Here is a 13,693-nt window from a genome sequence, read left to right on the forward strand (position 1 = left end):
CAATATTGTCCTCAGAAGATAAGGTTTTACATTGTTATGGCATGGCACCATTGATAAATTCCTACTCCACTGCATGTAACACTGATCAAAACATACAATCATATATGATACATATTAATCAAATATTGATACTGAAAACAGTGTCAATATTCTATCTCTAGCACACAGCTTTCCCTGAGATCTGAGAGGGATATGCATTTAAAGAAAATTCTTCAACATTCTCACAAAATGATTTCTGTTTGATGGGATCATTTTACAACGCCTACATTATTTACTGTGTACGCAGAGTTAAAGATGTGATGAAGCTTAAATGACAATTTTCTTAGTGGCAATTCCTTAAACTGCCCCAGCTCCAGTGCTCCTACAATGTTGTGCTGTCCACATGCCCATTTTCCAATCTTCACAATTCACTAACTTGCGTTCATCCAAGCGTCTGCTGTCCATGTCCTTACTCACACCAAGTTCCATTTAGTCATTATCTCGTGTTCACTGATTCGCACTGACTCCCAGCTCACTAACACCTCAAATTTAATATTTTTACTTGTGTGTTCAAATCCCTCCATGATCTTACCCTCCTTGCACACCCCAGCCATTCTGTCACATCTTCCAGCCTTCAGCCTGACAATCAGGAATATTTGTGCATCCTCCAGCCTCCTTCACCCCCAGTGTTGGAGCCTGTGTCATTGGCTGCCTATATAATCCTTTCCTGCACCTCCACCTATCCTCTTCTAACTGGGTCAAAATCCTGGAACTCCCTCTAGCACATGAACTGTAGCAGTTCAAGGGGTCAGTGCACCACCATCTTCTCAAGGGCAATTAGAAATGGGCTGGTCTAGCCAGCTTCCTGTGAAATAATATAAAAAATAAAATCTACCACATTGGCCAACTTTTGTTACTTGGTCCAGTGGCTCCTTCTCCGACCCAGAATGACTGATTATGCTCCTATCAAGTGTCTTTGGTTAGCTGAGTCAAAGGTGCTTTCTTAATACAAAGTGTTGTTACTCCTTTCATTTTCATTTAAAATTCAAGTACTTATTACTCCGTCCTACCAATCCAGAACGTCCTGCCTTTCTTTCAGTTATTAGCATAATTAGAAGAGCCTTCTGCTCCTTACAAATAGAGCAAACTTTCAACCCTCAATGAAGCAACAGCCTGCCCAATGCTGCACCAAGGTTCTTCTACTGCGTAGGGATATATTTGCATAAATATTGAATCTTTTTTTCTCTTCCCCTTTTTCTCAATGGCAGATGGTGTGTCAGGACAGAATACAACAACAACTTGTACTGACTCAGTGTCTTTACATAAGAACTAGGAGCAGGAGTAGACCATCCAGCCCCTCAAGCCTGCTTCGCCATTCAATGAGATCATGGCTGATCTTTTCGTGGATTCAGCTCTACTTGCACGCCCGCTCGCCATTATCCTTAATTCCTTTACTGTTCAAAAAAAATCCTTGCCTTAAAAACATTCAATGAGGTAACCTCAACTGCTTCACCGGGCAGCGAATCCCACAGATTCACAACCCTTTGGGTGAAGACATTCCTCCTCAACTCAACCCTAAATCTGCCTCCCCTTTTTAATAGAGGTTTAATAGAGAAAGGAATTCTCAAACATAGGGACATAGTCATTTCTGAACCAGATCTGATACTTAAATCTGGCAAAAGAAAAACCCCAGTAAATTCCATCTACACTGGCTGGGTGCTTATAGACAATCCAAGAGGCTGATTCTCACCCAGGATAACCTTGTATAAAAGCAGCCTAACGTACAACATGAGAAAACTTACATAAGACAATGGTTGGGCCGCAAGTGCAGAACTGTGTGTAGTTGTGGATGTTACAGTATAGAAGGGATATTACAATTACCAGCATGAAACCATATTCCTGTCAAGAGACTTTAAGCAATGGGACTTTTCCACTGGAGCTGAGGCACAGATTCTTTGGTAGGAATTATGATAAGCAGTGCATTGCATCAATATCGAGTGAATCAGACAGCAACCTCCGGCACCCATACACGCATGGAGAGAAGTGGAAACTGAGAAGCTGCCCGCTCCTCCATAAGCTACACCACATAGTTACCTCGCAAGCAGGCTCAATATGAGAGTTGGGAATAAAAGCAAAATACTGCAGATGCTGGACTATGAAACATAAACAGAAAATGCTGGAAAATCTCAGCAACTCTGACAGCATCTGTGGAGAAAGAGTGACTCGAAACATTGGCTCTATTCTCTCTGCACAGGTACTGTCAGACCTGCTGAGGTTTTGCAGCATTTTCTGTTTTTGTGAGGGTTATATAAGATGATGAATGGGATGGACAGGATAGAGGTGGAGAGACTCTTCCCGCTCAAAAAAGACAGTAGGACTAGGGGGCACAGCCTCAAGATAAAGGGGAGGCGGTTTAGAACGGAGTTGAGGAGGAACTTCTTCACTCAAAGGGTGGTGAATCTCTGGAATTCTCTGCCCGTTGAAGTGGTGGAGGCTGCCTCACTAAATATTTTTAAGACGCGGGTTGATGGGTTTTTGATAAGAGAGGGGATTAAGGGTTATGGGGAGAGGGCGGGAAAGTGGAACTGAGCAGCGACAGATCAGCCATGATCTTATTGAATGGCGGGGCAGGCTCGAAGGGCTAGATGGCCTACTCCTGCTCCTATTTCTTATGTTCTTATGTTCTTATGAAGTCATGATAATTACCCACTAAAAAGGACACACAAGATGTTGGAGCTGATTCATTCAAGTGTAAGTGAATTTTTAACATCTTGCTGAGTATCAATGACTATTGAACATTCTCCATTATCTTCTCTCTGCAATTAGAGTCAGCGTTCCTAACCTTTGCCTGTTCCCTTCCCTCGGCCTATTTATTTCGTCTTGATTTGCCGGAGGAAACTTGCTTTTCTTTGGGTTCCCAGTATGAACAAACAGGCCACACCCAAAATGCTAATCCGTGTTTTTCTCGTCCAGATGCTCGTCTCCCACATTTATTTCATACTTTCAGCTGCTGCACTTTGCTCCTTTAATCTGAGTCCCTGAGATATTCACAGATATTTAAACAAGAGTAGTGACTATAACCAGTCCAAATCATAGCCATGCTGAAAGCTATTTAAAAACTCGCACAAGCATTGAAATGATTGAGGTGGCAAGTTTAAGTATTCACAGATTTTTCAAAACTTGAGCGAACCTTTTGCCAATTTCTCCCTATCCACTCTGTCTACACCCCTCATCACTTTGACCACTTCCATCAAGTCTCCTCTCAGCCTAGGGAGAACAACCCCAGTTTCTCCTATCTATCCACATAACTGAAAGCCCACAAACCAGAAAGAATTCTCATCAATCTTTTCCTCATCCTCTCAAAGGTTTTCATATGCTTCTGAATTTTTGCATAATACTCTAGTCGAGTCAAACCAACAAAATGCTTTGCTTTTGGACTCTATTATTAATAAAGCTCAGGGTCCGATAAGCCTTATGACTCACTTTTTCTAACTTGCCCTGCCACCTTCAATAATGTGTGCACATATGCCCTCAGGTCTCTCTGTTCCTGCATGCCAACCAGAATTGTACCCTGTACTTGATATCTGAAAAGTATCACTTCACACCTCTCTGCATTAAATTTCAACAGCCAAATATCCACCCAGCCTCCCTTTATCCCACATCATAAACCTCTTCATAGAGCACAATACACCCAAGTCATCTACAAATATTGAAACTGTGCCCTGCACATTCAGGAATAAGTCAGTAATCTAGACCATGAAAAGCAACGTCCTAGTCCAGAGCCCTGGGAAATCCCTGTATACACGTTTCTCCAGTCTGTAAACAATCCTTCACTGCTGCTCTCTACTTTGTCATTCTGCCAATTTTGTCTCTATGCTGCCATTGTGCCTTTTATTTCAGAAGTTTGCTGGCAAGTAAGCCAGTTATGGGGCACTTTATCAAACGCCTTCCAGAAGCCCAAGTACACACCAACAGTTGAACCTACACAAAGTGATTGTTTTTAAAAAGGATTACGCCAATGGCATCATGTGTAAATGTTTGTGTGTTTGAGCCAAACAATGGGAATAAGTTCAGGTTGGTCGAGCCCGTTTCTCTAAGTGGCACAGTGATTAGCACTGCTGTCTCACAGTGGCAGGGGCCTGGGTTCAATCCTGGCCTCAGGTCACTGTCTCTGTGGAGTTTGCACATTCTCCCCACGTCTGTGTGGGTCTCCTCCGGGTGCTCCGGTTTCCTCCCACAGTCCAAAGATGTGAGGGTTAGGTGGATTGGCCTAAATTGCTGGGGGACTGCCAAGGTAAATACGTGGGGTTACGGGGATAGGGTCTAGGTGGGATTGTTGTCGGTTTGGCTCAATAGGCAGAATAGCCTCCTTCTGCATTGCAGGGATTCTATTCTACTCTATTCAGAGTATTATCAGAGTTCCAAGATAGTGTCCACTTACACACTCCTTTGACACGACCTTCATAAAGGCCTAAGCGTGTGCACTGTTCACGTCCACCAGAAATAAGTATACTGAGCAGATGATGACATCAATCAGCAGCCAATGTTGATGCTGTGCCATTTTGGAGCTTATTAATCCAGCTGACTCCCACTCTGAAGCTCACACATCTCAACACTTGCTGTGAAGTAGGAATGACTCCCTCACCAATGCTGTTTAATGGGATGATCCACAACATACAGATTCTTTGCTGGCTGATTTTTGAAAGTTATTTCAACTTCCCCAAGACATCCCAGGAGCTGGCATGGCAGATGCTAATGTGCTTTTTGCTGACTCCAAGGCTTCTGCACAAAATAAAGGGTACAACTCAAAAGGACACGCATGGGAAGAGGGACCAGGGTGTAGATGCGCCATTATAGATGACAGGCCAGCTGGGCAGAACAGTTAATGAAGTATACTAGGCTTCATTAATAGGGGCATAAAGTACACGGGCAAGGAGGTTATGGTGAGTTTGTATGAAGCACTGGTTAGGCCTCAGCTAGAGCACTGCATACAGTTCTGGGCACTGCATTTTAGGAAGGATGTGAAGGCTTTGGAAAGAGTTCAAAAGAAGTTTATAAGGTAGGGATGAGAAACTTCAGCTACGAAGATAGATTGGAGGGGTTGGGACTCTTTTCCTTGAGAAAAGATGGCTGAAAGAAACAAAGTATTCAAAACAATGAGGAGTCTGGACAAAGGGTAAAACTGTTCCCACTGGTGGAAGGATGAAGAAGCAGAGGGCACAGATTTAAGGTAAAAGAAGCAAACGTGATACGAGAAAATACTTTTTCACACAGCAGGCGGTTAGGGTCTGGAGGGCACTGCCTGACAGTGTCATGGAGGAGAGTTCAATCAAGAATTTGATGACTATTTGAAAAGAAAAATGTACAGAGTAATGGGCGGGGGGGGGTGGTGGAAAGAGAGGTAGGACAATGGGACAAGATGAAATACTGATTCAGAGAGCCGATGCAGGCACAATGGGCTGAATGGCCTCCTTCTGTGCAGTAACAATTCTGAGAGTCTGTGAAGTGCATTGAAGGAGTTGTCCATCGCTTCCTGCACCCCCCCCCCCACCCCCAGTTTCTGGGGGCAATCCAATTACGCCTTCTCCTGTGTAAGATCTCAGGTTGGTGCTGAGTTCGCTGATTTTAGCTAAGGCAGCAGGTGAGTCACCACAATTTACCTCAGTGTCACTGGGTTACAGCTGATGCCAAAAATTTGACTGATTGTTACCAGAAAGTGTTAATTTGGACATCAGCTAAACTGATGCATCTTAAGTCAAACTGTTGAGATGTACCATCATGTTCCACCATCAATAAATGGACACCTATGTGTGGTGTAGAATTGTCATCCTGGCACGGTGGCATAGTGGTTAGCACTGCTGCTTCACAGTGCCAGAGACCCAGGTTCAATTCCAGCTTGGGTGACTGTCTGTGCGGAGTTTGCTCATTCTTCCCATGTCTGCGTGGGTTTCCTCCCACAATCCAAAGATGTGCAGATTAGGTAGATTGGCCAAGCTAAATGGCCCCTTAGTATCAGGGGCATCAACAGGGTAAATACACAGGGTTATGGGGATAGAGTCTGGGTGGAATTGCAGTTAGTGCAAGCTTGATGGGCCAAATGACCTCCTTCTGCACTGTAGGGATTCTATGGTTCTAAAGTTACAAGCCCAATAACAAAGTTCAGGACATTCAGTGAATCTGGTTTGCAAGTTGAATATATAACAGCGTAACTATACTGCATTAAGTTTCCATTTAAGTAAAATTACATTTCAGAATAATCGAAATATTAACTACACAGGACCTAAATACCAATACCAAAAAACTCTGCAGATGTTTTTCAAGTTTGTAGTCAAAGCGTGCAGTCTAATTTTAACTCAAAATTGCTGAATTCAGATTACCTGATCATTTAAGTACTGAATTCTCATTTTACTGCGCTATTTACAAAAATAACCCACCCATTTATATAACACCCTTGACTTAGCAAAGACAATTTATAAGTGTGTTATTGAACAAACTTTGACACTCAGCCAAATAAGGAGATAAGACGACAGGCTGGTCCAAGGCACGTCCTCAAGCGAGAGGTAGAGAGGTTTGGGGAGTGAATTGCGGAGTTCAAGATGACACTGCTGCTAATTGTAGAACAATTAATATTAGAAATGGGCCAAGGGCCAGAACTGGAGGATTATGGAGAGCATGAGGGCTTGTCGACTTGGAGGAGCTGAAAAAGAAAGGATAAAGCTACAGAAGGATTTGTGAACAAGGATGAGAACTTAAAAACTGGGTGACCACCCCTCCCCCCGTCTTAAAACTTGGTTCAAGTTCCTGATTCCCTAGAGAGGGAATATCTTTTCCATCTACCCAATCAGGTGCTTTAATCATTCAAAACTTTTAACCAAATCATCTCTTAATTTTCGAAATTCCAGGGGAATACAACCCTGATTTGTGCAATTGTTCCTCACATAATTGAGCTGTTGGAGCCCTGTGTTTCATTCCAGCCATTACATGATGCATTCCCTTCAAGGTCAACAGCCTTAACCAATAATTTGTCTTCAATTCCAAGACCTACAACTTCAGCTAACACTCACTAATCAAGTACTTTACCAAATATCTTCTGGAATTCCACACAACTGGCAGCCATGGGCATTCTCCCATAGACTGCCTCAGTCACCTCCTCGAAAAATTCAATCAGGTTTACTAGGGTAGACCGACCTTTTAGAAATCCTTGCTGCACACAGTCTAATCTGCTAAAAATTTTACAAGATCTCCAGTCACCCTCTCCTTAATTACAGACTCTAGTGATTTCCCAACAACTAGATGCTGGGATAAATGGTCTACAATTCCCTGGTTTTCCAATTCTGCCTCTCTGAGGTAAGTGAGCACATATGAAATTTTCCAATAGCTAGAATGTCTGTGATGTTCTCAACCACTTTTGTTGAAACCACAGGTTGAAACTAAGTGGTTCTTTAGGATGTTGCCCCACTTTGGGTCATGTTTTTACTCCTTACTGTTAATTTGCTCATGTTAGTTTATGATGAGGGAAGATGGATCATCAGCAAACTGATGGAATGAGAGTCAAGGGAGCGGGTGGGGAAATGGGAGAAAAACTTGAAAAAAAATGCAAGTTCAGGGATAAGTTGGGAGAAATTTTGACAGAGATACAAGGGGGAGGAAGAGAAGTTGCAGAGGAAGCCCCATGGGTACTAACCTAAGCGACAGAGATTAATTAGTTACTTCCACTTATTGGAAGTAAGTGTGGAGAAGTTAGGGGAGAGTGGTTATGAAGAAGGAAGAAGGAAAGTTTATGGGTGGCACGGTGGTTAGCACTGCTCCAGGGACCCAGGTTCAATTCCCAGTTTGGATCACTGTCTGTGTGGAGTTTGCACGTTCTCCCAGTGTCTACATGGGTTTCCTCCAGGTGCTCCGGTTTCCTCTCACAGCCCAAAGATGTGTGGGTTAGTTTGATTGGCCATGTAAAATTGCCCAGTGTCCTGCAACGTGTAGGTTAGAGGGATTAGCAGGGAAAACGTGTGGGGTCGTGGAATTGGGCCTGAGGTGGGATCGATGTCAGTGCAGACTCGATGGGCTGGATGACCTCCTCCTGCACGGTAGGATTTCTATGGTTTCCATGATTTGCAGTGGAGAAGAGAAGCCAGGGGTTATCTTCATAATCCAGGATGATGCTAGAACAGTGAATAATTTTGGCAGAGGACTGCACGACTTAACAGTGCTCATCTACGTCTGATGATGAATGATTGAACCAGATGTCCTCTATGCGCATTCGAGTCTGAGTCCATTGGACATGAGATGGGGGGGCTACACTTGGAAGAGCAACCGAGCTGAGTGGAAGTAATGGTTTTAATGGCAACAAAAGCAGTTGGGTTTGAGGGTTAACTTATCAGGTCAGTAGCTGAAAAACATCATGATGAATGGAAGGCCAAGCACTATACAATTGGGAATCTGAAAGCGCAGTAGTAAGTGACTTCCATCGCTGAGTTCAAGTAATCGTACAAATCACTTCTCACAAGTGCGGAAAAATAACTGAATTACTGTGAAAGTTCATTATATAGAAATTTTTAAATTCATGCACGTTTCATTAAATATTCTACTAAATATACAGATACAGCCTTTGGGCTAAAATGTGTAAATAGAATAGGTTTAGCTGGAAACTAATTAAATAATTCAAACTGGATTACATGGATACAATGCAAAATTCTGCTTCCTCATTAAGCATTCACATTTAAATCAACCGGTGTGTTGTATCTCCCCTGACACTTGTAAGATAAGTGCTTCTGTGTTATTGAATAATTAATATTTAAGCAGAGGAAGCTCACAGGCACAATACACAAATAAATCGTAAAAATTCCATACAAGCAAAACCGACATCTATAATGATGATTAGGAGTTTCCAAATTGTTAAATATTGCTTCAGCCTCCAGTTTGTTTTATTTGTGTAGCACAAAGCGCTAAGAGATTAAAAAAGCACAGCATACAATCTAGATGATTGAAAATGGGCAGAGGACGCTTAATGTCAACACCCACCGAGTTTTATTTCTACAGTAACTTCTCTTAAGCTTTAACGATTTTGGAAAAATGTGCACTTAATAAGCTTTGAAGCATCAATTTCAAGCTTGGACAACATATCCATCCCAATATTCACATTGTCTTGGATACCAACCCTGCTTTGAGGCAGTTGTAAAGGATCTGTTTTGCTGTCTCTTCATTCATTTGTTGGTCTTTCAGAAGATCAGGAGTTACCTAAAAATGTTTTACAAAATTAAAAATGTAAATAACTTGGCATGCTTTCAAAACACACAACATTATTAATTCAGCTGATGACCTTAATAATCTCTCTATGCTTATATTTTAGCTATCACTGGTCCATAATTAGAACTTAAAATAAGTGATTTTTTAAAATGGGATGTTGCTGGCTCGGCCAGTATTTATTGTCCATCCCTAATTGCCCTCAAGAAAGTGATGCTGAGCTGCCTTCTTCAAATGCCTGCAGTCCATGTGGTGTAGGTACACCCACGGTGCTGTTAGGGAGGGAAATTCCAGGATTTTGACCCAGTGGCACTATAGGAAGGGTGATATATTTCCAAGTCATGATGGCACCCAGCTTGGAAGGGAACATCCAAGTGGTGGTGTTCCCATGTGTCTGCTGTTCTTGTCCTTCTGGGTGATGGTGGTCGTGGGTTTGGAAGGTGCTGTCGAAGGAGCCTTGGTGAGTTCCTGTACAGCATCTGTTTTTATCAAAAGCCCAGAAATTCCTGCCAATGAAAAGACTCTCACCTTTTGCAGAAACCAAGTGAGTGGAGACCTGGAAAATCACAGGCTTGGGAACGCTGTATTTCTGGACTACTAATCGCCTTTCAGCAAGTTTAATTTATTACAGAAACATGGATAAATAGAAGAAACAATGACCATCTTGGTGGTGGAGAACTTACAATGTTACACAGGGAAAGCAGAAAGAAAAGGATCAGAGGCTTGAAAAAAAATGATCCAGATAATAAGTCCCACTATGGCAGCTAGTTTAAGAGTTTGAATTTATCCCCTCCCCCCAATTGGTGGACCCACCCTGGCCCTTTACCTGAATACACCTGCCCAGCCGAGGTATGGGAACCAGCACGAGAACTTTTTGTTTGCTCTTTTCCCTCTCACTTTCCTCCTCCTCTCTCCTTTGCTGTCTCTTCTCTCTCTTTCTTTTCACCACTCGCTAATTTATAGCCTGGGCTGTTTGGGCGCTCAGCTGGTTCTCCAGCGACATTCCTCTTTTGTTTTTATATTATCACCGTCATTACCAGTGCAATTAGACCAGACTCAGGTGGGGTGGGTGCCGTGGGTACCGGGTACCAGGGACCAGGTACCAGGGGCCCTGGCCACGGGGAGCCCTGAGCCCAGTCATGTTGGAATGTACATGCAAGCACTGTATGGATCTGTATCTGTGTTTGTTTGTTATGTAAAATATATGAAAATCTTCAATGAACATATCAAAAAGAAATTTGAATTGGCTTTTATCGAATCTGGAAATCAAAAAAACAATGCCAGAGGAAGTGGCCAGATGCTTCACTTTGTTGATGAACCAGAACGGCACCATGTTAAACACCACACAAGAGAAAGAACTGAATATAGCCAAAGGCACAGAATGTATTGAGAGTGGGGGATTTAAATGCTCATTGCCCTGAGTGGCTCACAATGACCAAAACTGAGTTTGCCAAGTTCTGATAGTTATAACTGCCAGATTGTACTTGGCGCAGGTTGTGAGAAAATCAACTCAAGGGAATAACCTACTTGGCCTCTATCTCAACAATCTATCTTTTGCTGATGTGTCAGTCCGTGACGTGATGCATTTTGGAGGATCAAATTTAGATGTGAATTATATTGTAAATAGCAGAACCCTGGTCGCCTCACTACATGAAGGATGTGGATGCTATTGAGAGGGTGCAGAGGAGATATACAAGGACGTTGCCTGGATTGGGAGGCATGCCTTATGAGGATAGGTTGAGGGAGCTAGGTCTCTTCTCCCTGGAGAGACGAAGGTCGAGAGGCGACCTGATAGCGCTTTATAAAATGTTGAGAGGAATGGATAGGGTGGATTCTCGGAGGCTATTTCCCAGGGCTGAAATGGTCGCTACGAGAGGATACAGGTTTAAGGTGCTGGGGAGCAAGTACAGAGGAGATGTTAGGGGTAAGTTTTTCACTCAGAGGGTGGTGAGTGAGTGGAATCGGCTGCTGTCGGTGGTGGTAGAGGCAAACTCGCTGGGGTCTTTTAAAAGACTTCTGGATGAGTACGTGGGATTTAATGGTATTGAGAGTTACAGATAGTTCTATGGCCTGGTTGGTATAGATATGATCGGCGCAACTTGTGGGCCGAAGGTCCTGTTTGTGCTGTGGTGTTCTATGTTCTAACCCTTAGGAACATTAGTATACAGAGGGATCTGGCTATGCAAGTCCACAGTTCCCTGGCAGGGGGCCAAGGTGATTAAAAAGACATGTGGCAAACTTGCCGTCATCAGCTGGGGCACTGAGTACAAGAGTTGGAAAATCGTGTTGCAGCAAATAAGATATTAGCTGGACAGCATTTGGAGTATTGCATGTAGTTCTGATCGCCATATGATCAAAAGGACATGGAAGCTTTGGAAAGAATGCAAAGAAGGTTCACCGTGATGTTGCTTGGTCTGAAGGGTGTTGGCTATGAGAGATAACTATTTTCTCTGAAAAGACAGGCTGAGGGGAGACCCAAGAGAGGTCTACAAAATTGAGAGACATAGACAGGATAGATAGTTAGAAACCTTTTCCTTGGATGGAAGTGTCAATTACAAACAGACACAGCTTCAAGGTGAGAGGGGGCAAGTTTAAGGGAGCTTGCAGGGCAAGCTTTCACACAGAGTGGTGAGTGCCTGGAACACATTGCCAGAGAAGGTGATGAAAGCAGACACATTAGAAGCATTTAAAAGGCATCTAGATGGGTACATGAATAGGGAGGGAATAGAGGGATACAGACCGAGTAAGGGCAGATTTTTTTTGTAGTTTAGTTAGGGCATCACGATCGGCATGGACTTGGAAGGCCAAAGGGCCAGTTCTTTTGTTGTAGTTTTCTTTGTTGCACTGACCCAAGTGACCAATGCGCAGTTCTTCTAGGACCAAATCCCACCTTTACAATGAGGACACCCTCCATTATGTCATGTGATACCACGCTAAGAGGGATAGGTCAACAAGAAACCATAGGTTTGAAACCGGGCATCTATGATGATATGGTTGTATGCCACTACAATCTGTAACTTCCTGGCCTAGAGGATCTCTCATTCCTCCATCACTACCAAACCAGGTGACTGATCCTGGTTCAATGACGAGATGTGAAGGAGAGCATATTCTGGTTGCACAGATCTCATACTCTACTCGGAGAGCCAGGTGAACATGTGGATAGCATCAGTTACTTTCTTGGGAAATCCTGCAGGATGGTAAAATTGGGCAGCCTTTCATTCAATAGGAAAGTAGATAGAAAAGGCTGGTTTGTTAAATGATGTATTGTCACCCATCTGCACACAGCAAACCGATTGGTACCCAGCAGCCTGGGAATGGAAGGAAGGTGGTGATATCTTGAGTGCTACTGACAACACTGTCCCATTGGATATTGCAATAAGTCTTTTCGCTGGCTGACCATCTGCCTCTATTCTGGCACTGCCAGATAACCATAGATACAGTCACTGGCACAATAGTGAGTGTGGCTGGTCTATCTCTGACTTGCGAAGTTTGTTCTCGTTTAACTTCTTCCAAGAAATGTTTTAAGGGAGAAGCATTAAAAAAATCAAACTGGGGGTGGCACAGTGGTTAGCACTGCTGCCTCACGGTACCATGGACCCGGGTTCAATTCCAGCCTTGGGTGGCTGTCTGTGTGGAGTGTGCACATTCTTCTTGTGTCTGCGTGGGTTTCCTCTGGATGCCCTGGTTTCTTTCCTCCACAGTCCAAAGTTGTGTGGGTTAGGTTGATTAGCCATGCTAAAATTGCCTCTTAGTGTCAGGGGGTTGGCGAGGTAAATAGGCAGCGATAGGGCCTGAGTGGGATTGCGGTCGGTGCAAACTCAATGAGCCAAATGGCCTCCTTCTGCAGTGTAGGGATTCTATGATAAAATGGTAACAAAATAAGTGAGCAGTTGGGTTTTAGGGATAAAAACTCTTTATAAATGGGAGAGCTGAGTGAACTGCAATAACAGGGTGGGAAACTGGAACTTTGCAAAACCAACCCTGCACCTTCCACCAACCAATAGCGGAAAAGTCACATCTAATTAGCCTGGTAATGGGGCTCTTGGTCAATCTACACTACAGTGAATGTCAGTGAATTAGCACAGTGCACAAAGCAGGCAATTTCCATAGGGTCGAATGTTGGGATCCTAACAATGTTAGCAACAGTCAACAAACTAGGAAGAGGGAAAGAGAGAAAGGCAAATTTCTCAAGATTCATGCACAATCCGCCAGTGACATCGCAGGCAGGTACTCAGCCACAATATCTCTTAGATGTCATAACTGGGTCAGGCTGACACAAACGAATAACAATTTGGGCAAGAGAATGGTGACTTACCTGCATCTATGAAACTTCTGGGAGTAAGGATGATCAGAAATACAGAAACCCTACTGTGCAGGAGGAGGTCATTTGGCCCATTGAGTCTGCAGTGCCACAATCCCACCCAACCCATCTCCCCGTAGCCCCACTTATTTACCCTGGTAGTCCTCTCACAGA

The 13,693-nt window shown here is 43.5% G+C and overlaps 1 protein-coding gene across 2 annotated transcripts in view; it reads right to left on the reverse strand.

Moving 5' to 3' along the window:
• cgnl1 (cingulin-like 1) overlaps window positions 1-13,693 on the reverse strand; it is a 157,281-nt gene that overhangs the window by 100,739 nt on the left and 42,849 nt on the right. For both annotated transcript variants that reach the window (XM_080214363.1, XM_080214364.1), the window contains exon 3: window positions 9,134-9,213. In XM_080214363.1, coding sequence (XP_080070489.1) covers window positions 9,134-9,213 — 80 coding nt within the window. The remainder of the gene's footprint in view (window positions 1-9,133; window positions 9,214-13,693) is intronic.

Source organism: Carcharhinus amblyrhynchos, chromosome 28 (assembly GCF_965287045.1).
Source record: "Carcharhinus amblyrhynchos chromosome 28, sCarAmb.v2.hapA, whole genome shotgun sequence".
Lineage (NCBI taxonomy): Eukaryota > Metazoa > Chordata > Chondrichthyes > Carcharhiniformes > Carcharhinidae > Carcharhinus > Carcharhinus amblyrhynchos.